General features: G+C 45.0%; 1 protein-coding gene across 1 annotated transcript in view; it reads right to left on the bottom strand.

The window, feature by feature from the left end:
* Positions 1-25,959, bottom strand: part of LOC134748633 (ubiquitin carboxyl-terminal hydrolase puf) — a 70,286-nt gene extending 44,327 nt beyond the window's left edge. The window contains exons 1-32 of the mRNA XM_063683430.1: positions 25,752-25,959; positions 25,510-25,606; positions 24,358-25,121; positions 23,742-24,013; positions 23,138-23,356; positions 22,340-22,534; positions 22,073-22,151; positions 21,919-21,994; positions 21,542-21,660; positions 21,174-21,285; positions 20,526-20,691; positions 20,227-20,379; positions 18,750-18,877; positions 17,061-17,139; positions 16,613-16,797; positions 15,685-15,865; positions 14,332-14,488; positions 12,670-12,970; positions 12,017-12,203; positions 11,549-11,677; positions 10,419-10,598; positions 9,482-9,809; positions 9,267-9,391; positions 8,510-8,629; positions 7,524-7,646; positions 5,012-5,155; positions 4,289-4,400; positions 3,146-3,360; positions 2,535-2,703; positions 1,766-1,992; positions 917-1,120; positions 132-304 (exon numbers count right to left, since the gene is read on the bottom strand). Coding sequence (XP_063539500.1) covers positions 132-304; positions 917-1,120; positions 1,766-1,992; positions 2,535-2,703; positions 3,146-3,360; positions 4,289-4,400; positions 5,012-5,155; positions 7,524-7,646; positions 8,510-8,629; positions 9,267-9,391; positions 9,482-9,809; positions 10,419-10,598; positions 11,549-11,677; positions 12,017-12,203; positions 12,670-12,970; positions 14,332-14,488; positions 15,685-15,865; positions 16,613-16,797; positions 17,061-17,139; positions 18,750-18,877; positions 20,227-20,379; positions 20,526-20,691; positions 21,174-21,285; positions 21,542-21,660; positions 21,919-21,994; positions 22,073-22,151; positions 22,340-22,534; positions 23,138-23,356; positions 23,742-24,013; positions 24,358-25,121; positions 25,510-25,606; positions 25,752-25,794 — 5,762 coding nt within the window. The 5' untranslated portion in view covers positions 25,795-25,959. The remainder of the gene's footprint in view (positions 1-131; positions 305-916; positions 1,121-1,765; positions 1,993-2,534; positions 2,704-3,145; positions 3,361-4,288; positions 4,401-5,011; positions 5,156-7,523; positions 7,647-8,509; positions 8,630-9,266; positions 9,392-9,481; positions 9,810-10,418; positions 10,599-11,548; positions 11,678-12,016; positions 12,204-12,669; positions 12,971-14,331; positions 14,489-15,684; positions 15,866-16,612; positions 16,798-17,060; positions 17,140-18,749; positions 18,878-20,226; positions 20,380-20,525; positions 20,692-21,173; positions 21,286-21,541; positions 21,661-21,918; positions 21,995-22,072; positions 22,152-22,339; positions 22,535-23,137; positions 23,357-23,741; positions 24,014-24,357; positions 25,122-25,509; positions 25,607-25,751) is intronic.
* Between the last annotated feature and the right edge of the window lie 257 nt (positions 25,960-26,216).

The following is a 26,216-nucleotide window of genomic DNA, read 5'->3' as shown; positions in this document are numbered from 1 at the left end:
AGAAACAAAAACGTAGGATTTTGGCGTTTTAGAAATTTTCCAAGCCTTGTGGAGTAGGGAAAAAAGTTATGTATGTTGGATACTACTACTATCTACACTGAATTTTGGAAATTATAACACTAAAGACTGACCGTTTCTCAGCGCGCACTTTAGCTGCGCACTGCGAGCACGTATAGCAGTTGTCTCCCTCTAACGTGTCCTTGACCGTGACCTCGTCGAGGCTCTGGTGCAGGTTCCGCATGTCGGCTACTTGGCAACGTACTGTGTAGAACTCTTCTAGAGTCCGGGACACGTGTGGGCAGTCCTGCGAAAAAATAAGAAGTTTAAGTAAGAAAAAAACACCTCGTTTTGGAGCGTATCAAGGGTCAGACGAAAAACCATTAAATGGAAAACATTTCGTTTTACTAATGGTAATAAAATCTACTTCTTATTGTTATTATTGTTATTGTTATTAATTCCTTTTTATTGTTATTATCAAAATTCAGAAACACTTTATTGAAAACGGAAATATAAATTCTTTATCTTTAATACTAAAACTAAAACTTTTATACTGTTAATGAAATAATGGAACTGCCAATGACTTTATAATATAATAATTAATTATATAATTTTTTTTTTGTAATTTATTATATTCTATTAATAATGAATTGATGACATTACAATGTTGTGTATATTTTCTGTCGAAATACTCTGTAATTGTGTCATCTCTATGTTTATTGTACAAAATTGTATTTGACGTGTACCTGTATTGTACCAATAAAGATTATCTTATCTTATTTAATTCTTTGAGCGAGGAAGCTGCCAGCTTTACAATCGCAGGTGACGTCTGCTATGCTTGTGGATAATTACTTTAATAGCGAATTCTGAAACAACTAAAATACAACAACTATTTCTTACAAATATGACAGTAACTCACCAATGAAACAACATTATTGCTCAGCACGCCACAGAACAGTGTCTTCACCAGCTTCTTCAGCTCCGGCGTCATCTCCTCCAGCTTGGAGACGAGGTCGATGAAGAACTCCGCCATGTCTTTTTGCTCCCCAGTATTCAAAGGCTGGTGGTCCATTTGGTACACTTTGCAGAAGCTGCGGGGGTTGTAGGCTTTTCGTTCACTTTCCTGTTAAAGAAAACACAAATCCACTTATTCATAAAACTTCAGAGCCTGATTCAGTTAAATTATGTTTACAGTACATATGATGCTACTTTTTCGCACTAGTGCGGGAATGAGCACTTTTCATGCATATGTCGAAAGTTTAAAGGGCCATATGTACTGTAAAACGTTGTACGATACACGTGCGAAAAGGTAATTCGCAACTCGTGTCGATTTAAAACACTCCCTGCGGTCGTGTTTTAATTTATCGCCACTCGTTTCGAATTCCTCTTTTCCGCACTTGTATCGTAAATAACAATTTATCCCTTTCTTACAAATACATACGTCAAAATGACTGATAAAGACACGATTCATAGCTAATTCAGGCCAGTAACGCGTTTATAAATAACGCCAAAAATCTCGTGAAGATAATGACGATCTATTGTTTCCTGGTTCGATCGGGGAGTATTAGAAATTAGGACCCTTTCCCTACACTCCTGAGTACATCTTTAACAATCGGATGATTATATTTATTGTAAAAGTTTTTTTAGGTTTAAGCAGTCAATCCTTTTGTGTCATTAGAATTGAGATACGTAGTAAAATGCTTCATCACAAAATACCAGGATAATTTAGGATTGGTAAAAATGTGGCAATCAATTACAAATGAATTACCATAAGGTACGCGAACATCCTCTGCATCTCATGCAGCGTGGCGCCATGCCGGCTATGCGCGGGGTCGGCGCGCAGCACGGCGGCCCTCGCTTGCGGCATCATGTACAAGTGCTGCATGCACGACGCCATGTAGCATGTGGCTCCGAGGTTCGTGAGGCCGACGTAGCCGCATTCGGAGCGGGATTCTTCCGCCGGCCAGTAGTCCCACGGATACGAGGATTGTGGACCTGAATAATAGTCGTGAGGTAATTTTTCACACATATTGAATTAAGCCCTACGAAGGCTACGAGGGCCAAGTTTCATAAGGCAATCACATTCATACAATTGACACGAGCTGAGCCAATGAAGAGATGTCTTGCCAATTTTTTACATGCAGATACGTCTGCGAGCGATACTCCAAATACGGAGGAGCGGAGGTTGCGGGTTCAAGTCCTGCCGGAAGCGTAACTTTTTCCATTTTTTCCTTCATGCTAGTTTTTTTATTTTACGCTCAAAACTTATTTCGTTCCGCCTTGTTCGAGCCGATACCAGCCGGTAACGAAATGAGTTCAGACCAAGACCACTGTTGAAGGATTTCAATCACGCCTCTGTGATATGGATTGCATGTTAATGAACGTTGATAGTCGAAAATCTAAACGGCGTAATGTCTCAAAAGCCGATTCTACATAGATAATAGTGGGAGCACAGGTCTTCTACAAGTTCTGAGACAGAATTGACAGAAAAAATAAGAAATGTATTAAAGCTAAAGCTTGTATAAGAATTAGCTCACCTGGTTTATGATGCTCCATCAACTTGTTATGCAGCACCATGTAGTTGTCGGGCGCGCCGCGGACCAACTCCACCAGGAGATCATATGCCGCAGAGCGCGACTTTTGAGACTTGCATTTCGGCAGGTTGCGGTGCTCCGGGTTGGGCACGTCAAACAGAAACGAGAAAACCTATGGACATAATTGTGTGTTAATAGTTTTGATAATCGGTTTGAAGTTTTCTAATCCCTTTGAACGCCAGACGGCGAAGGAATATGCCGTGCCCCGGACGCCAGGCGATCGCGATTATTTAAGCGAAATTGAACTTTACAGAGTCCCGCGTAAGTCCCTATTGCATTGACAAGCAATCGTTGCCGTCGTTGGTAGCCGTCGTTGGCGCCCTGGTAAGACTTTCTGAAGACGTCCACAGCCGTCTGTGACGGTCTAAGGGCTCTGGTACTCTACTGCCAGTTAGGTGCGATTCTAAAAGGATGTTTTTATACATACAGGGTGGATATTTCAAATGAGACACTTAGGAGTTGCTGCAACCATATCCCGCACGCCCATATGGTCTTAGAGGCGTCCGTCCCTTACTAATACATGGACAATCATTGGCATTTACATATTTTCTTACCATTTCTAACGTCCTAGTACCCTGCTCGGAAGTCTTGAATCGCAACGGATGCTTGAGCAAATGTGTTAGTAGACTGAGTTGACCGTAGAGGCCGTCGTCGGGCGTGCACGGCTCAGTCCTCTTCTCTATGATCTCCCGTTTCTCAAGGGAGGAGCGTATTTGCTCGCACAGCTCGTTTAAGTCTGGCGCGCCGCTGTCTTCTGATGTTGCGCCTTCTGCAAATATATTGTTAAAATTAGCGATTAGACGGTGTGACGTGTCAGAATGTAGGGTATAAGAACACTAGGCTTATTTACAATACATTTAGGCATAAAAAAAACAACTAGAGAAAATTAAGTCCATCTACGCAGTTTGCACCGATTTGGCTTGGCAGTGACATACTTGGCGTAGACTTGGCAGTTTTTATCAGTAGAATTTAATTACACGCTTATAAGTCTTTATAACTCGTATTCTGTTGAGTTATTTTATTAAGAAGATAGGTAAGAAAAAGTACAGTTTGTATATAGTATGAATTTAGTCAAATGATTTTTAGGTCTCAGACCCTAATCCTTTAAACGAAAGCCTTTGTTTCTTTTATGGAGAGGCGCCTTAGTCGCGTGCCGAGCGCGTGCCAAAGCAACCGTTTATTTATTATTCAAATTAGTTACACAGCATTACAGTATTACTACTAAGGCACTGCGAACTACAAAACAAATAAAAATACAAAGATACAATTATACAATACAATTTAAGTATTTAAGATTTGGGCGACGACATAACAGCGTGGCTCCGTTGCGTCGTCTGACTTGGTGTAGAATTCGGCAAGTTGCCCCGGAACCGCCGAAACACCACACCTTTCGACCATGTCGTTAAAAAGAAATCGTGATAGTATGAAAGTTCAAAATGTAACAGCTCATACTGAGATAACGAGTTTGGGTAATGAAGGACGAACGGTTGCCTGTGTGTGGACTCAGAATACAGAGCTGCTACATAAATTTGAACCATATAAATAGGACGGTAAAATTTATTTTTAAACGAGTTTGTTGCCGTTCAGTCAGTAACGGTAGCATTGGTAACCGCTGAACGAAAGAAACAAAAGCTTTTGTTTAACAGATTAGGGTGTGAGGCATAAAAAAAATTTGAGAAAACTCATATTATACTAACCTTTGAAAAAATCATCAGGAAGGCCGTCAATCAACCTGCACACCAACCAGAAGTAGTCTCGACACGCGGGTCCATACGGCTCCTTGCCTTCCTCTGTGTGATGATGAACCACCTACGAAAAGTAACAACATGCTTGTAGAATACTTTACATAATGATGAAAGGCGAAACCAACTAAAGTAGGCATTATGAAATATTTAAGTAGAAGTTACATGTGATATTGCCTTATTTTTTAGGGTTCCTTACCCAAAGGGTAAAAACGGGACCGTATTACTAAGACTCCGCTGTCCGTCCGTCTGTCACCAGGCTGTATCTCATGAACCGTGCTAGACAGTTGAAATTTTCACAGATGATGTATTTCTGTTGCCGCTATAACAACAAATACTAAAAACAGAATAAAATAAATATTTAAGTGGGGCTCCCGTGATTTTTTTGCCGTTTTTTGCGTAATGGTACGGAACCCTTCGTGCGTGAGTCCGACTCGCACTTGACCGGTTTTTTGCTTAAAATAATATCGATATATAAATTCCTTGCTCGGGCTGTGGAATGTGTCCCCAGACGACGTTTACTCGAAACACCGCAGTATGAGGTTTTTCAAAAACACATGTAAACGGTAGCGCTAAAGTGATATAGCCGGCGTTTCATTTCAAGCGTCTTGAAGCTACGGAGAACGTCATTAGGCTGGTTTACCAGTGAAATTGTTAAACAAATAGAAATGTAGGTACTTCGACATTTAGCTGCTGATGCTGGTGGCGCATGTCAGCGGCGCGGGGCAGATGGTCGAGCAGGAGCTGCAGCAGCGGCGCCAGCACCGCCACCTCGCCGCGGGAGCAGAGCCGGTAGAGGGCGCCGCCGGCCTCGCGACGAACCTGCACATAATATTTAACTTTTTTTACAATAGCAATAGGGTTTAACCACAGACCACGTATTCTAAAGACATACATAGTCCCGCTATCCCCTCTGTCACGCATACGGTAGCTTTACTCGATAAATTTTCGAATTTCGAATCACGCCACCAATCCTACTTCAGTCGGCGGACCACATGTTTTTGAACGGACCAATCACGGCACGGGACTCGTTTACCCGCACACCTCTCATCTTTGGCAGCATCGGTTTCATGAAATAATTGCTCTATACGAGTTCTTTAGAAATAGGTGTTCTGTGGGTTTAACTACTCGTAATTAAGCGGACTGTGACCATCCTGTTATCAGACTTGTGGAACAGTAATAGAGCGTGCGTAAACCGTAGGATATAGAATAGGAGCTACCAATTTATTCGCGAAAAGTGTTACACTTAGACGACAAGATGTGCCCTAGAACGTCCAAAAAAGCTTGCAATGTAGTAGAGGAGAGCAACTGCTCTTCGGCATAATGTGTCATTGTTAAGTTCCAAGTTTCTGATTTAGGTCACAAAAGCCACAAGTTCCCTTCGTGTACGGTCCCTTTAAGATTTTTCTATCTTGGAACCGTTGCTTTAGTGACATTTTAGCCACATTTCATTTGAACCTTCTAGTAGATATATATAGGTAGAAGTAGAATAACTGACCGCTGGGTCGGCGTCGTCGAGCAGCAAGCGCGGCGCGGCGCGGCGCAGCGACCAGGCCAGCGACACCGCGTCGCCGCCGCCGCGCGCCCACCACACGCACATGCGCATCGCGTGCTGCACTACCTAACATTCATAACTGACCGCTGGGTCGGCGTCGTCGAGCAGCAAGCGCGGCGCGGCGCGGCGCAGCGACCAGGCCAGCGACACCGCGTCGCCGCCGCCGCGCGCCCACCACACGCACATGCGCATCGCGTGCTGCACTACCTAACATTCATAACTGACCGCTGGGTCGGCGTCGTCGAGCAGCAAGCGCGGCGCGGCGCGGCGCAGCGACCAGGCCAGCGACACCGCGTCGCCGCCGCCGCGCGCCCACCACACGCACATGCGCATCGCGTGCTGCACTACCTAACATTCATAACTGACCGCTGGGTCGGCGTCGTCGAGCAGCAAGCGCGGCGCGGCGCGGCGCAGCGACCAGGCCAGCGACACCGCGTCGCCGCCGCCGCGCGCCCACCACACGCACATGCGCATCGCGTGCTGCACTACCTAACATTCATAACTGACCGCTGGGTCGGCGTCGTCGAGCAGCAAGCGCGGCGCGGCGCGGCGCAGCGACCAGGCCAGCGACACCGCGTCGCCGCCGCCGCGCGCCCACCACACGCACATGCGCATCGCGTGCTGCACTACCTAACATTCATAACTGACCGCTGGGTCGGCGTCGTCGAGCAGCAAGCGCGGCGCGGCGCGGCGCAGCGACCAGGCCAGCGACACCGCGTCGCCGCCGCCGCGCGCCCACCACACGCACATGCGCATCGCGTGCTGCACTACCTAACATTCATAACTGACCGCTGGGTCGGCGTCGTCGAGCAGCAAGCGCGGCGCGGCGCGGCGCAGCGACCAGGCCAGCGACACCGCGTCGCCGCCGCCGCGCGCCCACCACACGCACATGCGCATCGCGTGCTGCACTACCTAACATTCATAACTGACCGCTGGGTCGGCGTCGTCGAGCAGCAAGCGCGGCGCGGCGCGGCGCAGCGACCAGGCCAGCGACACCGCGTCGCCGCCGCCGCGCGCCCACCACACGCACATGCGCATCGCGTGCTGCACTACCTAACATTCATAACTGACCGCTGGGTCGGCGTCGTCGAGCAGCAAGCGCGGCGCGGCGCGGCGCAGCGACCAGGCCAGCGACACCGCGTCGCCGCCGCCGCGCGCCCACCACACGCACATGCGCATCGCGTGCTGCACTACCTAACATTCATAACTGACCGCTGGGTCGGCGTCGTCGAGCAGCAAGCGCGGCGCGGCGCGGCGCAGCGACCAGGCCAGCGACACCGCGTCGCCGCCGCCGCGCGCCCACCACACGCACATGCGCATCGCGTGCTGCACTACCTAACATTCATAACTGACCGCTGGGTCGGCGTCGTCGAGCAGCAAGCGCGGCGCGGCGCGGCGCAGCGACCAGGCCAGCGACACCGCGTCGCCGCCGCCGCGCGCCCACCACACGCACATGCGCATCGCGTGCTGCACTACCTAACATTCATAACTGACCGCTGGGTCGGCGTCGTCGAGCAGCAAGCGCGGCGCGGCGCGGCGCAGCGACCAGGCCAGCGACACCGCGTCGCCGCCGCCGCGCGCCCACCACACGCACATGCGCATCGCGTGCTGCACTACCTAACATTCATAACTGACCGCTGGGTCGGCGTCGTCGAGCAGCAAGCGCGGCGCGGCGCGGCGCAGCGACCAGGCCAGCGACACCGCGTCGCCGCCGCCGCGCGCCCACCACACGCACATGCGCATCGCGTGCTGCACTACCTAACATTCATCAAACGACGCCATTCAGATAAACAGAAATATATCAACATTAGTTAAATATGTCACAATTCATTATCAAAATTAAACCACTACATTACAAAATAGGGATGTTGACAATTTTTTACAACTGTTTTCGTTTTATAGACAGACGCGTAATTATTGCAAAAAAATATTTATTCATTAATTTTTAATAAAAAATCGACTTTAATTAGTTTAGTGTTTAATTTTCGCGCAAAAACGCTCCAAGCTGTCACGTGATCTGGATGACGTAACGAGGTGATAAACAAACTGCTGTCAGTGCCAGAGGACCACCGTTTGACAACTTGTCTGTGCTTGTTTCTCACACCGTGACGTCACGCGCTCCGACTTGCGTTTGCAGTCACGTGATGCTGGGCATTATTTTGAATACTTTTAAATTATTTTTAATTAATTTATATTTACATTTACAAAATATGATTTTCAGCATTCTAATATTCCCTGATATGGTAAAAACATAACAGTTTATATATTCGCGATTCATGTCAACATCCCTATTCTTTCAGTTCTTAAAGGTTCGGGTGTACCATTTTTAAGAAAAAATACTATGCATGACTCGATTGGAGTGGCATTCGCAAGCTTCGTATTTAACTGACGCCCAAGTCTGACCCCAAGTCGTCCGTATAAACTTGGTTTAAGAGTTTTAACTTAACACCGAAGCCTGTACATAACTGCATTCCTTACCTCGAATATACTATGCTACTTTTATCTTTGTTTTAAGGGTATGTACACTGTCTGCATTACTTCTGATATTTACACTTAACTTGGATCCCAAAGATTCAAACGCCACACCTTTTGTATACATTAAATACTTATGTCTAGATTACCTGCGCTCGACCCCAGAACCCCGTTTTGTAGGTGGTTGGTTCTTTTGACGTCGCCGCCTCGCATAGAATTGATATCAGTCTTTCTGTAGTGTCCTCCACGCTCATCAATGATAATAACGACTGAAACAAACATTATCATTAAAGTGCCTAAACCACAAAATAATTTAATACACAAGCGATTGTAAATATTAAAAATTAGAAACATTCAATACCCTATTGGTTAGGTAAAAGTCAAATGAAACTAAGGACACTAAAGGAGCCTTAAGTGTGTGACTCTGTCCGTAGCTTTAAGATTTTTTTAATGTTATTAACACCTGTATTTAAATTATATTTTGTTGTCGTGTTGTACATTCTAACCAAACTATGGACTCAACGTGTGCAATAAACGGTTATTTTTTAGGGTTCCGTACCCAAAGGGTAAAAACGGGACCCTATTACTAAGACTCCTCTGTCCGTCTGTCTGTCACCAAGCTGTATATCTTATGAACCGTGATAGCTAGACAGTTGAAATTTTCACAGATGATGTATGTCTATTGCCGCTACAGCAACAAATACTAAAAAGTACAGTACCTTGGTGGGAGAGTCCGACTCGCACTTGTCCGGTATTCGATATTCGTATTGCGCTATTCGGTACAACAATCGAGAGAAAGCGATACTGCTATGTATGTGACTGAACAACACACTTTATATGGCTTCACTACGGTAGCAAGAATCTTCTAGACTAATTATTCTAAGCAATGAAATATAAAAATCATACCGGATGCAACTTTGGTGTCTGCGACGGATCAGAAGAAGGCAGCGTTCCAATCCGACATAACAACTGCAACAACAACGCCAAGCAATCCTGTCTCCATTCACTATCGTCACTCCTTTGTAACACACCTAAAAACATATTACACATCAATCAAAATTGAACTTTAAACGTCTAAGATTTAGATACAGAGTTGTCTGAAACTGACAAGCACGACTCACCCGACATCATAATGTCATACAACAACCTCAGCCCGCCTTTCTTAATAAACAAATCATTCCAATTTTCCACATTAACTTTTTCTTCTTCAGTCTTTTCGCTTCCGGAAGGTTCTTTCGTAGGCGGACCATTATTATTAGAGCTCAGCTTATCAATAATGTGCAGAGAGTACATGAGTTTCTGTGGACTGTTGGGGTCGAGTAATTCTGGTAGCTTGCTTTCTATTGGGTTCTGGAAGGCTTCTAGTAAAGTCGGGTTTAGTGGTACCGCTTGGAGTATGTCCCAGACGCGCCGAGATAAGAGTTGAGCTTTCGTGTGGGCTACCGAATCCTAAAAAGAAATGGTAGATGAATTAGTATCAAAACGCTTACTAGAACAATAAGATGAGGTGGGTTGAAGCCGAACAGAGTTTAGCAATAGGTAAGTTATATTTACCGGCTGCGCCAGTATTATCATTTTAGAAGGCAAAAAAAAGTTAAGACGTACACGTACTTACGTGTACCTGTTTTTTAGGGTTCCGTACCCAAAGGGTAAAAACGGAACCCTATTACTAAGACTCAGCTGTCCGTCCGTCCGTCCGTCTGTCTGTCCGTCTGTCACCACGCTGTAACTTATGAACCGTGATATCTAGACAGTTGAAATTTTCACACATGATGTATTTCTGTCGCCGCTATAACATCAAATACTAAAAACAGAATAAAATAAATATTTAAGTGGGGCAACAACCCATACAACAAACGTGATTTTTTGCCGTTTTTTGCGTAACGGTACGGAACCCTTCGTGCGAGAGTCCGACTCGCACTCGGCGTGTTTTTCTTATTATATCGTATTAACCAAGCGTAAATTATTTGACAATTAATACAATTATATGGTAGACCATATATCGTCAAAAATAAGGTTCAGAATAAATCTGTTTGTTAAGTTGTAGTACACACTAACCCCGTTAGCGCCGGGCTCACGCATGCGCCCCAGCGCTTGCATCAGCGTGAAGAGATGGTTGAAGTAGGCGGGGTCCAGCAGCAGCAGAGTGGGCAGCCTCGTGCGCGCCGGCGCGGGCTGCGCGGACGGCCACTCCGCCCACGCGGACCGCGCGCCCACTCCCACCGACACGAACACCAGCTGCGCACAGTACACTCGATACTCGATACTCGGTCATACAGGTAAGGGCCCCACTCCCCGCCGTGCCCGGCAAGCTCGGCTCGAACATACAGACGTATAGTGTGTCAAACGACTGTCTCATTTCAAACATAGACCGAGAGACTTATACTATGTTTGTCTTACACTAGTACTAGCACCCAAAACAAAAGGATGAGTATAGTTTTTTTGTTGTTCTTATTTACTGCCAATTTGGTTTGACCGGCTATAGTTACGCTCTCATTTTAATAGGAATTGCTTTGCGCTATAACATTGTACTTACAATAGGATAAGGTATATTTATGTCTGTAATTAGTTTATGTAGCTTCAGATACCATAGTTAAAAAAAATACAGCGAATTTAAGATTTTCGTACAAAACTTGTTTTTGGTCTATTTCGGTTGATTTATAAACTGGAGCTATATAAACTAATTACAGACCTAGATATACCCCAAGTCATTGTGTGTGCGAAGTGTCATTACAATCCAACACGTAGTTTTAAAATGAGAACGAAACTCCATTTGCATGGAAAGGTGACATTCGGCCGGGCTTGCCGGGGACTCATAAGGCATACGGAAATCTGGCAAATGGATCGCGAATGTTCACAAATGGCGCTCTACCCATTTGTGAACTATTATCGAAAATATCGGGTGCGGCTTGCGTGTATTCGTAGTGCAGTGCGCGAGCGGTTCGCAAATGGACCTACGGCCAGATCTGGACGTGTCTATTCGTATTTAATCGATGAATGCTGTCAATACAGAAAGTAGAAGCAGCATTGCTTACTATTTTGTTGATACCGCATAATAGAAAAATGCGAACAAACGTAAACGTGGGTAGCTTGAAACGGAAAAAGTTGGTGTGCTATGAAACTTACAATTTGAGGACTGAAATTAAAATCTTTGAACAATAACACAAGTTAAAACAATGGTAACTGACCTGATTATCCTTAAACCCCATGTCGTAAAGAGTTCTCTCGTCGTAGTCTATAGTGAGCTCCTGGCCCTGTGTGATCATACGTAGCGGACCGTCCGTTGACAATGCCGTCACGCCCTCCTCGCCTTGTATCTAAACAATTGAAATAGTGCTTGTAATGAATTCAAAGTAAAACATACAAAGTATTTCTAATATTGTCTTCGTTACCGCGATAGTTACTCATGAAATAAAACTATAAAAACGCGATATAATCCGTTTTCATAGTTTTATTTTAAAAGTATTTCTAATGGATTTAATGGATTTTTTACGAAGTTAATCGTTACCATTCCTCCTGTTGACGCCGCAGAAGATTTTGTGAAATATATCCACGGTCAATCCCTGCCGCTCCTCGTGTGTGACAAAGTCCGAATGATATAAGCTGAGCGACGCACGAGGTCACCGGCCGGTTGTAAAGTCGCACGGTAGTGTTACCTGCCGCTCCCACCAGCAGTGAACGTGAGCTCGCAGATGAGCGACAAGGTCGGAGTGATGTAGGCTGAGCGACGCACGAGGCCCCGCGCCGGCGGGTTGTAGCGTGAGCCGGACCGTGCCCGCCCCGCCCGCGCCTTCCCAGGCTCCTGACTCCGCTAACGCCCAGCGGCGGAGGTGATATGCATATCTAGGGAAAACAGAACATGATTCAAATGTTTTGTGAGGTCATCGAAGCGTTTCAACCGCTAATTTTTTGGACAATTTCTGAAGAAATATAGAGGTACAACCAGAAATACCATCAAAACTCTAGTTTCCCACTGAGCACAGCTCTCTAGGTTTGATGGTATTTCTGGTTGTTTGGAAGAAGCTCTGTTGTCTTTTAACCCATTGAAACTTGTGTCCCACGGACGCGATATCGATTCAACAAAGACAGTCAATTAATTCTAAATATATACACTCAAGGTCGTTTTTTGGTTGGCAAATTTAAATGCCTGAATCTGTAGAGATAACTATCTCCCCGAACGGAAATAACTTGAACCTGCGCAAAATTCTAGGACTGAGATAGCAATCTGTCCGTTTTCTAGGTTTCCAAGAACCCAAAGCTAAGAAATGAGTGTCAACCAGCAAGCATTTTAGAAATATATAGGACAAACCTTCTTTTAAATGTATCCAAATGTGTTTTCAACAACAGCAGCGCCCTCTGTACACACTGCAACGCCGCATCCTCCGCCATATGCTCATAAATATTCTGCTTATCCGGAACCTTCTCCGGTTCTGTCTTTTCTTCGCCCGTCATGGACGGTATCGAGCTCTCGCTGCCCTGCTCTTTCACTATGAGCCTCTCGGCTGCGGAGGAGAGATGGAACATGCATTTGGAGACGAAATCGTCCTCTTGTAGTAGTTGCTGGCCCATGTAGTAGCTGTTTAGGTATTGAATGGCGCCCATAGAAACGTCTGGAAAGTTATTGTAAAATTAGTTGATAGAAATAACTCAAGAAGTAAACAAAAGAGGTTCGCAAAAGCCACAAAACAATCAGATTCCCTCGAAACCTTAATTCCTCTTTACTAAATAGGTATGTTAAGCTGTACAATATCAGGCCTAGAACTATCCAAATGTGAAGTTACTGGTTAGAAACATATACAGCATGGCTAAAAATTAAGTGCATTCCCATTGCCAGGAAGGTTTTGGGATTATACTGAGCAACTTTTACTATGGGAAATCGCGAAAAAAAAATTTGGCTGTTTCATACATTTTGGCTGGTCCATTTTCTATGGGAGGATAAATATTTTTTCGCTATTTCGTGATTGGTCTCATAATAAAAGTTGCTCAGTATAATCCCAAAACCTCCCTGGCAATGGGATTGCACTTAATTTTTAGCCACCGTGTATAGTATAGTGTCGTAGTAGAAAAGCCATTGCATGTTGTACATGGGTCAAAATCCTTTTCGTCGTCTTGTTTTTGTCCCCAAAAAAATGTGATGGAGTGGAGCTTTTTGTATTTATTTATTTTATTTAGTTTCAAATTTTTCTCAAGAGAATTATAATCCACAGCTAGAAAGACGTGTAATAGCACTCCAACTTTTTTTTATTTATTTGATAAAATTATTGACATGTCTATGATTATCATACTAGTAAAATTTTAAATTTTAATGGAATAGTAAATGTTTTATGTGTTATAAATAAGTACGGCTCACCCGGTATTTAGTCCTAGCTCTAAGTTATTGATGTGCATGGTAGGTTTTAATTAATTGTACTTTTTAACATTAGTATTTAAGTTTTTCTTTTGTTACTAACACCTCTATGGGCCATGCCTGAAAATAAATAATTATTTAATTTAATTTAATTTAAAAGACAAAAATAGAAGCGTGACTGAGTGGTTAAAAACAAGACAACGAAAATAGTTTTGACCCACGTGTCGACAGTCGAGACGTCGGAATAGCAGCATATTGACACTCTATGATCGTTGTGATTGGTGAATGTCCTCGTCATTTTGTTACAGTGCCAGTTAGACCCAATGGCAGATGTTGATGCACGCCATATTGGCACTTGGAGGATATAACCAAACGGAGTAGCATTTAACAGGCGTTCCCCTCTGTCGAAAATAGCCGGCAAATGGTCACACACAATGTATGGACTGACATTTATCTGACATAGCAATTTGGACGTTACGTATACATTTGACGTTCCCCTCCCCCGCAAAAAATGGCAATTTTTTTGTACAGTAAGTTACAGACAAGGCGTCTCCGTTGGTTATATCCTTCAAGTATTGGCAGCCGGTGGTCGGTGCACACGTCTGTCTCTGTACGGACACGTACCGGTGCTGTTGGCGCGGAGAGCGATCTTCCACAGATGGTCGATGGCGAGCGTGTGCGGGTGCGCGTCGCCGGTGCCGCCCGCGCCGCCCGCGCCCAGCGCCATGCGCGCCAGGTTGCACAGCTGCTGGTACAGGCTGAGGCCCATGATGCTTATCGTCTGTCCACCAATACAATAACTAAACGTTACTTCATATTGCGTTTAATTAAATAAATCCAACGTTATTTGTGTCAGAATCAAAGCGTTTTTGTGCCTCCTCTTTCTTTGGACACATTTCTAATTAAATGTTTCGACATTTCGATGACATTTCCTGACTGCTACCAAAAATATTATGAAAATTTAATAAATGGGGAAAAATCGTGTTTTATTATTATTATTTAGCTTTATCCCACAATAGTGGTCCTCAAGGGTATAAGCCTCCTCCATCTGTCTCCACCTCTCTTTGTCGGTGGCGACATCCATCCATTTTTGTCCCGCAGCCTGTACGATGTCATCTGCCCATCTTTTTCTTTGCCTTCCCGCTCTTCTTTTTACAGCTGGGCCTGGCCATTTTGTTACAAGATTTCGTTTATTTCATAATAAATACATGGTAATTTAACTACAAAATTAAGAAACTAAAACCCGTTCTGAGCCATGCCGGGTCCAAAGGTCCCCATCACACTAGCAACGCTGACGCTGGCAATGGAGACCTGTCCAATAAAATTATGCGTTAGGAACGCCCGTTACATTGATCCAACTATAATGTTCTCAACTTCTCATGTATTTGGAAATCCAATGTCCCGCACTATATATGTACGAAATATGTATGTTGGTTAGCAAAAATAAGCATCTCATAAAAAAAGGCGGCTGACCTGAACCAGCGTTCTCGTAGAGACCCTAACAGGCTCGTATTAGATGTTACTCCAAAACTAGCAACTCTACAGTAAAAACTGTCTCAAAATGTGTGTTAAGCTTTTTAACAAATTGCCTTTTTAGGAATTTAACGCCAAAAAATTAAAACCAAGTTTCTATAAATGGCGAATTGAAAAAAACTTGTATAATATTAATGACATTTTAAATTGACGGCTCCTTTAATTAATTAAATTGTTCTTAGTTTTAGTATTGACATTTGAATTATGTTATATATACCTGTCTATTTTGTTTAATATGTTGTATGTCCTAGAGTTTAAGGTGTAAATTTGCATGCTACTATGTACTTAATCATGTGTTACCTAATAACAATAGCATAAGAACCATTGTACCATGTTTAATGCAAATAAATGAAATGAAATGGTATAGAAATTTAGATAATTTTCTGGCAGTTGCGCGTGTTGCGACAGAAGCCAAGAGGCACTGTCCAGCTGTGTAAGTAGTACCTCAGGGTCTAGGGTGGGCATCTTCTCGATGTACAGGAACCGGAGCGCGTCCAGCCCCAGCGCGTGCTGCTCGGGCGACTTGGTGTGCGACAGCAGCCAGGAGTAGAGGCAGTCGGCGCATTCCGGAGTGCCGCGGACCACGAGACACTGCCATAACTCTTCTACTTGATCCACTGTTAACCTGTTAACATGTAAAAAAAGTAAAAACCCGTTAAATTATTGTTTCATTATTGTAGTTTTATTTTTATTACAAAAAGGCAAGCATTTGACCGCAATCTCACCTGATGGTAAGTGCCGATGCAGTCTAGGGGGATCATGCTTACCTAAAAGATGTCTATTCACTCTCGATTTTTAAAGATCCAAGTTATAGTGAACTGGGAATCGATTTGCAGGAAGTGAATTTCACTCCTTAGCCGTTCGCATGATAAAGCTGGATGCATAGCGCTTAGTACGAATCATGTAGTTTTCCTACTTGAACCATTACGCTTGGTCTATGTCATATTTATTTATTAGGCTATTTCACTCACTGGAGTGAGTAAGCCCTGAGTAGGTGTAAAACGGAGTTTGACACGCGTTTTACCAATGGCGAGGGGCGTTTTTGGGCTCTTGTCCACGGCACGGTTTGACCACGGCACGGCGTGTTAGCGGCGCCGTGGTCAAACCGTGCCGAGTTTTTACACGACGCGGTAAAATAACAGATGGTACAACGTAAGTACTACTCAGTTGTGAAGGACTGAAACGTAAAAAACCTCCGGCGACGCCAACTAGCTCATAGAGACTGCCATACAACACCGGCGAACATTACGCCGTGCGTACGTAGAGACGCCGTTTATTTACCGTGGATTATTACAGCAAAAAAACGTGTGTGTACAAGAGGCCTTAGACTTGTAAAATTGTACCTTGTAAATGTGACAGGAAACTGTCTTACCGGAAGTGCTGCGGCGACCCGACGGGCGAGAAGATGGCGGTGAGAAAGTGCAGTCGAACCGTGAGTTCTGTGATGTGCGCGTAGTGCGCCGCCTCGCCCGCGGCGCGCGGTTGGCACGCGTAGTGACGCAGGTCTTCGAGAAATAATCGCATCATGCCGCGCTCGCGCTCTGCCCACATTACCACCTGGATGGAGATATTATGTTACTACTTGCTATATATAAAATATAGGGGCCTAGTTAGAAACAACAAGTAAAAAAGTGAGTGCGTAAGTGCGTTTTAAACAAAACAATTGACATGTACATGTCGTTATTCATAAACGTCCATCAAACCTTATTTAGTTAAAATACTGAATTTGAAAATTTTCGTTGGTAAGAAAGAGACAAAACCTAATACAACTTAACAAGATATGATCATTTTTATGAGTGAGAGGCTATCTAAAATGTTACCTGATGCATATCCATTCCGCGTAGTTGTTGAAATGATGAGAATAACTTCGGCAAAAGACGAAGCGAGACTGCCACAGACCTGCGCGGGCAAAATATAACTCAGTCGCAATTTCTGGTTGCGAAATGTTAGGCCAAAACCTGAATGTGATCGTACCTTAAGTGACACTTTAATAAAAAAAACCCGCCAAGTGCGAGTCGGACTCGCGCACTAAGGGTTACGTACCATTACACAAAAAACGGCATAAAATCAGTTTGTTGTATGGGCATACCCCCCCAATATGTTTATGAAATTAAATGTTTTTTTTTTTATATTTGAGTTGATTGAATGAAAGGTGGAAGGTTTCGGTGGAAGTTTGCATGGTAATGTACTATTTTAAAAGTTACAAGGGGGGGGGGGGGCACACATTTTACCACTTTGGAAGTGTCTCTCGCGCAAACTATTCAGTTTAGAAAAAAATGATATTAGAAACTTCAATATCATTTTTGAAGACCTATCCATAGATATCCCACACGTATGGGATTGATGAAAAAAAAAATTGAGTTTCGGTTCTAAGTATGAGGAACCCCCAAAAATTTTTTTTTTGTGTGAAAATCTTAATGCGGTTCACAGAATACATCTACTTACCAAGTTTCAACAGTATAGTTCTTATAGTTTCGGAAAAAAGTGTCTGTGACATACGGACGGACAGACAGACAGACAGACATGACGAATCCATCATCATCATCATCATCACTTAAGAGCTTTGCTCTTGTCGGTGGAGTAATTGCCAGTCCTTTCTTTCCTGAGCCAGTCTTTTGATTTGCTCGTACGACGCATTCTCTTTTACTTGGCTCAGGTATGTGATTCTAGGCTTTCCACTACCTCTCGTCTTTTCAATTTTTCCTTCCAGGATGTTAAGGAAAAAGTTGTCGTTTCGTATTAGGTGTCCTAACATCTTGCCTCTCCTATTCCTTATGGTATTTAATAAGCTTCGCCTTTCTCCTACCATATTCAAAACCTCTTCATTCGTCTTTCTTTCAGTCCAGCTAATCCTTTCCATCCTCCGCCAACACCACATTTCGAAAGCTTCCAACCTTTTTCTGTCTTTTTGTCTCAGTGTCCACGTCTCACTCGCATACAACGCAATGCTCCAGATAAACACTTTTATCAATCGTTTCTTGGCTTTTTTGGAAATGCGTGCCTTAAGTAGGTCTTTTTTGTTTAGCGATTCTCTGCTTAATGTCTTCGGTGCATCTAGAGTCATTGGTTATCACGCTTCCTAAATATTTGTACTGATTGACTTGTTCTATGGGTGTGTCCTGTAGTATGATGGGTTGGGACGAATCCATAAGGGTTCCGTTTTGCCATTTGGCTACGGAACCCTAAAAACAGCAAGGAAAAGGATTGACCGCTAGTGTGTATGGATAAATAACCAGCTTGCAGTGTAGTGCATAATTATCTTCCATATTTTTTTCACGTAAACATACGAACGTGTTCTGCTATTTCAATCAGTCTCGGTACAAAAAGTAGCTTGACTGAAGTAGTGTGACAAATACGACGAGAAAATACGATGGAAAACAATTATGCCTATATCTGCACATTATGTGGTTTTTAATCTACAAAAACTTTTGAGTGGCCCATTTTAAATGTTTTAACTATTTAAAACTATATTTTTTCTACAAGAAATTTTAAAAATGTGTACAACATACCTGTGATTGGCAAGATTATCAAGGCACCCCTCGATGAACTTGATTCGGATAAATTTGTCGGTGCTAAAGCAGAGCAGCGCGCAGAGCGCCTTCTCCGCCTCTAGAGCCAGGCCTTCGCCGAGTTGCTCCTGTAAGTAAGGAATCGAATCAGGCAATTGTTTATTTATGCAAATGTTTGTAAAACGGACGAAAGGAGACACGAGACTTACTATAGCTCCGTCCTGCAACAAGTCCCACAGCAGCGTGTTGCCCGGGCGGCACACGTCGTCCACGTTGCAGGCCAGCGGCGCCGGCGCGGCAGGGGGCGGGGGAGGGCAGGAGACACGAGACACTTACTATAGCTCCGTCCTGCAACAAGTCCCACAGCAGCGTGTTGCCCGGGCGGCACACGTCGTCCACGTTGCAGGCCAGCGGCGCCGGCGCGGCAGGGGGCGGGGGAGGGCAGGAGACACGAGACACTTACTATAGCTCCGTCCTGCAACAAGTCCCACAGCAGCGTGTTGCCCGGGCGGCACACGTCGTCCACGTTGCAGGCCAGCGGCGCCGGCGCGGCAGGGGGCGGGGGAGGGCAGGAGACACGAGACACTTACTATAGCTCCGTCCTGCAACAAGTCCCACAGCAGCGTGTTGCCCGGGCGGCACACGTCGTCCACGTTGCAGGCCAGCGGCGCCGGCGCGGCAGGGGGCGGGGGAGGGCAGGAGACACGAGACACTTACTATAGCTCCGTCCTGCAACAAGTCCCACAGCAGCGTGTTGCCCGGGCGGCACACGTCGTCCACGTTGCAGGCCAGCGGCGCCGGCGCGGCAGGGGGCGGGGGAGGGCAGGAGACACGAGACACTTACTATAGCTCCGTCCTGCAACAAGTCCCACAGCAGCGTGTTGCCCGGGCGGCACACGTCGTCCACGTTGCAGGCCAGCGGCGCCGGCGCGGCAGGGGGCGGGGGAGGGCAGGAGACACGAGACACTTACTATAGCTCCGTCCTGCAACAAGTCCCACAGCAGCGTGTTGCCCGGGCGGCACACGTCGTCCACGTTGCAGGCCAGCGGCGCCGGCGCGGCAGGGGGCGGGGGAGGGCAGGAGACACGAGACACTTACTATAGCTCCGTCCTGCAACAAGTCCCACAGCAGCGTGTTGCCCGGGCGGCACACGTCGTCCACGTTGCAGGCCAGCGGCGCCGGCGCGGCAGGGGGCGGGGGAGGGCAGGAGACACGAGACACTTACTATAGCTCCGTCCTGCAACAAGTCCCACAGCAGCGTGTTGCCCGGGCGGCACACGTCGTCCACGTTGCAGGCCAGCGGCGCCGGCGCGGCAGGGGGCGGGGGAGGGCAGGAGACACGAGACTTACTATAGCTCCGTCCTGCAACAAGTCCCACAGCAGCGTGTTGCCCGGGCGGCACACGTCGTCCACGTTGCAGGCCAGCGGCGCCGGCGCGGCAGGGGGCGGGGGAGGGCAGGAGACACGAGACACTTACTATAGCTCCGTCCTGCAACAAGTCCCACAGCAGCGTGTTGCCCGGGCGGCACACGTCGTCCACGTTGCAGGCCAGCGGCGCCGGCGCGGCAGGCGAAGGTGGACGGGCGCGGGGAGAAAGCGCGCCTGCTGCGTAACCAGTGAGACACTGCGCCTGGACAAGCAAATTAGTATTTTATACAATCGTGATATAGAGAGCTTTTCAGTCGAGTACCGTATTTCGGCCACGAAGCTTGCTGAGTGGCCTAATGAAGGTACGAGATTGAAAAGCTTGATTATAGACGTTAATAAGGTCCATACCTGCGCGGCGAGTCGTGCTAACTCCTCCTCGCACGCCGAGTCGTCCTCGTCGAGGTCGGGCAGGCGGTGCGAGTGAGGAGAGATGGCGGAGGAGGCGCTGCCCTCCTCCTCTTCGCCTCGGCGTTTGTTGTAGCTCTCCATTAGGCGGAGTTCCATCAGCCTCCTGCTGAAAGAACGTGGGTTAGGTCACAAGAATGGAATGTTACAACTGCGGACAGAACTAAACTATATCACGTATACCCTAAGCTTCTTATTATTAGCGAAGCTCTGTTAACTAAACAGCAAGACTTCTAACATTCCAACACGGAGGTTGTGGGTTCAAACTTTGGCTTGTACCAATGAGTTATTCGCGAAAATAGTACCTACAAGCCGGCGGTGTAATGTACACAATTAACGATTAATTGCATCTCTTTTTTGCACAACACGTAAGTTTCTTGCAAGAAAATAGTCGATCGCTATTTACTGTAGGCCTAGCACAAAAGGGGCGCGCCAGTATCTCTCCCGCGAGATAGACTACCCGTCTTTTTATAACTGTATTAATTAAAGAGCGATGGGTAGTGTACCTCCCGGCCGAGATACTGTCGCGCTAATCATATGCTAGCCCGGCTGGAAGGACAGCTGTGAACAGGATATACTAGTGTCACTAACCTGGCGTCCACATTATCGCTAAAAAGCTGACAGTGTGCATTTTCACTGCCTGATGACTCTTCTTCTACTTCCGACACAGATTCTGCTAAGTCTGCCGTCTTCAGTTGTGTTGCTACAGGACAAAACAGATCGTAAATAACACTTTATAGCAGCAGATAATAGACTCCAGTCCGCCAGACGATATCGGACTGTCAGTTGCTCGGAACTGTAAAATTTTTGTTCTAACTGACTTGAGCTAGTCGTTTTAAAATGAGAGCGTAACTACGTTTGTATGGAGAACCGAGCTTGCCGGGGACTCTTAAGAGATCCAAAGGACCATGAGTATAAATCATAGCTTTATTAGCTTAGCAGGTATATTCAGAACTCACGAAAGTGCCTCTGCTTGTTGGTCTTGTGCCGTTTCTTGTAGAGCTTCTTCTTCCGCGGCCGCAGCAGCTCCTCGGCGCCGCTGCTCGCACTGCCGCTGCTGCCGGCGCGCTTACCGCGCCTAACGCACAAATCAAGCCATTTTACTTTTACAAGGGGTTTAACCCTTTGAAAGCCACGCCTATCGTGTGCGGCGCGTCATCGTCAACCTTGGCGGAATGCAAGATTGATTGTAGCCGGGCGCGTCAGTTGACGTCTTTGGCGATCAAAGGGTTACGTAATTTAAATAGGGCAGATAGAAAGTCAAAAACTAAGTAAAACAGACAGATTTTTTCTTAGGGTTTACTTAGAATTGTACGTTATGCAAAGATTTACTCACTTTTGACACGATTTCAGAGTAGCGCATTCCTTCTTTGTCAGCTCTTCGCCTTCACGGAGCCACTCTTCTTGTTCTGCTAAAAATATTACAGATTTAAGATTTTTTCAACAGATGAGGAAGTCAAGAATATAGTTGGTGTAGTCAGGTCACAAACCTGTGAGTTCTCGCTGGTGTTTGCTCTGTTTTCGGGGCGTGGGGCCCGCTTCCTCACCCGATGTGGATAACTCTTCACACTGAAACAAAAAGGAATGGATAAGTCACTCACCACGTCAAATTTGAATCAATTTAACACCTGTCCTGTGTACACATTGGCGGGTATTTTTTTTAATGAAATATCATCATTGTTAAACATCAACGTCAAACCTTATTGAAAGTAGAAGATATGAATGTTCAGCAAAGTGTGTGTAACGTGTATAGGTACCGGGTCGTCGTCGGAGTTGGTCTGCTCCATGCTGACGCTGGCCTCGCTGGAGGAGTGTCCGGGCTTGCAGGCGGGCTTGAGCCGCGCGTCCTCCGGCGGCGGGGTGCCCGCGCCCGCGCCCGCCCCCGCGCCCGCGCCCGCGCCCGCGCCGCGTGACCACATCGCGCGCATCAGCGCTGAAGCTAAGTACAGGCTCTAAAAACAAATGACGAGTCATTATTATTCTTTTCCAGGCGTTATATAAAAGCATGACCTTAAACAAGACCCAGTGCGGGTAGTTCGTAAAACTCGCGCGCCTGGAAGATGTTGATGTCAACTTTAGCCAGTCTTCTCCGAGACCACGGGGACAACGCCGTCCTCGAAACGTCGGAGTTAAATTTTAAACTTATTTTACGCGATTAAGTCCCGCTGTTGTGAATAATAATGAACAATGACCTTAATTGTAAGATCATAGAGTAAAAGACCAAATCTAACCCGAAAACGCACAATGAGATACAAAAATAATTGTTCTGATAATTAGACTAAGATTATATTTGTACAATATGACGATTTAGAAATGCTTGTTGCTAGAGCAACTACTTGAATAAAGAATATTTGACTTTGAGAATGCTCCAGGGTTTTGTGGACATTCAGCTGCGGTACCTAGTCTGCTCTGTACAAATGCCAGTCCGGCATTGGCACATAGCATAGTCAGTTATGGAAGACGTCCCTCACGCTACTTAAATCATCTGTCAAGATATGTAAGGTCTCATAACAATTAGAATACAATTTAACAGTGGGTCCAAAGATCGACCATACCTGTTCAGTATGCTCCTTAGGCGGCAGCGAGCATAGCAAACTGTACAGATGCGAGCACGGTTTAGGCGCCAACGCACGTATGAACCCGGGCAACAAGTCGTACACCTGTCGCCCGCAGTGTTTCAGTTGTGCGGCTGCCCATACCAGTTCCACGTGCTCTGACGTAACGCGGCCTTCCACCGCCAGGAACTTGAGGATCATGTGCGACTGCTTGATAACCTGATAATGAAGCTTGTTTGAGACTGAGTTGGTTTAAGTTATGGGCCTAATAGCACAATTTGTGTTTTATAGGTATTGATATCGATATATTTTTTTATTAATTGAATAAAACTGTTAAAAAATCACAAGCAAACAGTACTATGCTATGTATTCCAAAAGATACCCAGACATTTTGTAATAAGAGGGTAAGCAAACAAATGCTTAATTTTGTTATCATATTGAAGGCAAAGGACAAGCAATGTCTCACAACTGTTCAGTTAACTACACTGAAACTCACAGCCACAATTCCTAGGGTGAGGCAAGTCTACACAGACTGAGCTGCAGAGGTGGCTCTTTCTGTTTGGACTCACATAATATATAATTTGAACGCTATAATAATACATACCTCAACATGTAGATTAGGTCCAAACAGATGCTCAATGATATTATTCTGTGTAAGCCAGGATGCTAATTGCTGGCCAGCCACCTCAGCATCTTGTGCCGGCTCCCCCGCACACAACTCATTATGGGCCGCTATATGCGCGTTGATCTGCGCTATGCCTGCTAATCTCATTGTCAGGGTGCTGCTGTTGAAGTATTTGAAGGCTAAGGCTAGACCGTCACCGTCGAATGTGAGAGGAGCGTCTAGAGGCTCTTTTGCAGCTCCCCACATGAAATCTAGATACAATAGAATAGTTATAGACAATGCATTGAAAACATATGATATTAGATTAGACAAGATCAGTTCAGTCGCAGAATAAAACATAAGCATCTAATATTCTATGTAAATAGTGTATATGACAATGTTCAGCCTTTCAGAAATTTTTGTGCAGTTTAGTTGCAATATCTGAAGGCGAAGGGACTGAAGGGTTATGTATTATTTAAGTTAAAAGAACTTAAAAAAAATTCTTATTCCAGAATTAAACTAGAATCTTTAAGAAAATTATTCAAAAAGAAGCAATTGATATGGCATTGGCACCACTGAACTTATGAAGCAACAACATGCTTAGACATGTTCTTACCTGCCATAGACTTCACAGCTGGTACTCTAAGGTCTTTGTCCTCCAAACTGCACATGTACTTTAAGATTTTACTCCTCAATGGCATGAACAGCTGCGCCACAGCTCGAAAGTTCAACCACAGCTTGAGATTACCAACAGCTGCGACAATCGCATGTGCCATGGACAGTGGCAGCGTGCTGGGCGACGCATGCTCAAATACTGATGTCATTGCACACACCCCACCAAGCTTACAGAACAAGCTAACATTACGTAGTAGATATGCAGGTATTTCTGTATCATGTAAGTCACAGTAAGAACTTAAATTTGAAATCTCTTGAGCAGACAGGTCATCTAAGCGACTTAGTGCCGAGTGTTTACAAGCTAAGTATAAAGGGAAATTTAGAAGGAAAATTTTCGAGACAATTGCCATGAGCTTTTCCTTTTGCTGTAGAGACCAGATTTCAGCATCATCAGTGACTGTAGGTTTTGATGCAGTGGATGGAACTTCTGCAGTCTCGCTCGGCTCCACAGGTGTTTTGGACTCCTCAGGCTCAACAGGAGCCTGTTCCTCCTTGGGCTCATCACTTTTCTCTTCATTGTTGGGCGGGGCAAGTTCCGGAGGCTGAGGCTTCTCCTCACACTCTTCAGGAGGTAATGTCTTAGCTGCAGTTATCAACTCATCCTTGAGTAGCTTCAGTTGACACACAGACAAACATAAAATACTCTGCACCACTAAATAAAACCTTTCAAAGTTTTTTACATCTCGGTAGCAGCACATGCATTGCCTGGAAAAACAGTTTTATCTTAACCCCAATTAGCCAGGTCCACACAGAGCGAGCATATGCGCGAGGCAATTACCCGCCTCGGCCGAGGGACGTCTATACTAGCCATTTTGTGCGTGAGAAAATTGCCTCACGCGTATGCTCGCTCTGTGTGGACCTGGCTATTCACAAATAATTTCTTATTTTAAACATTATTCCATGGTTTAAAGACTTAAAAACATTGTAAGATGACACTTTTTTCTATATTACTCGTGTTTTGAACATAACAGCTGACTCAAATGTGAGCACAATAAGAATAAAGCTAGACCCTGACACTGCAGCTTTTTCACATCAAACAAACAATGTTGTGCTTAGCTTGTTATCAATAATGCAATATTGACGTTGTTCTTACCGTTGAGGCCAAGAAATAATGTAGTTCAGGACAGTCTCTAGTTCGAATTGGCTTATTGTTGGGTATTGGGAAACATCGTCAGTTAATCTTGCCTCACCTAAAAAAAAGAATATAAACCAGAATTTGAAATAACCATGACCAATAAATTACTTGTTTTTGTAATTAAATTATCGTTATAGCCCTCGAGGTAAACAGAAAGCACAAGAACGAAAACTACAACATTTAGAAACAATGTAACTTACAATTTAGTAAAAGCTGTGAAAACTCCGAACAAACATCACACATTCTTATGGTTTTGTAACAATATTAAGCGAAATATTATTGCAATATCATCGCAGTAATGATTTCGTGTGAAGTATTGACCATAATTGATAATTTTTCGTCTCAGAAAACGAACACTGCCTTGTATGTCACGGAATCCGTTTCCACCATTGTTGACGATTGTTGTCAAAAATTGCGTTTAGTTAATAGCTTTACATATGAAGGATATTTTTATAGCGTGGTAATTTAAATAAGATCTAATATGGGTCAAAGGTCAACCAAATGAGTTATTGTAGTTCGATAATCAATATTCTAATTTTGTATAAAAAAATGAAATTTCTATAAAAAAGTTGAATGTAAACCTTGCTTCTAAAAATCAAACTGCATACCTATAGTGGATATTAGCAATGCTTCATGAATAATTATAGATGAATGAGTGTATTTCA

This window comes from Cydia strobilella, chromosome 16 (genome assembly GCF_947568885.1).
Source record: "Cydia strobilella chromosome 16, ilCydStro3.1, whole genome shotgun sequence".
Taxonomy (NCBI): domain Eukaryota; kingdom Metazoa; phylum Arthropoda; class Insecta; order Lepidoptera; family Tortricidae; genus Cydia; species Cydia strobilella.
The sequence above is the reverse complement of the archived record's forward strand: the minus strand, read 5'-3'. Positions and strand labels throughout refer to the sequence as shown.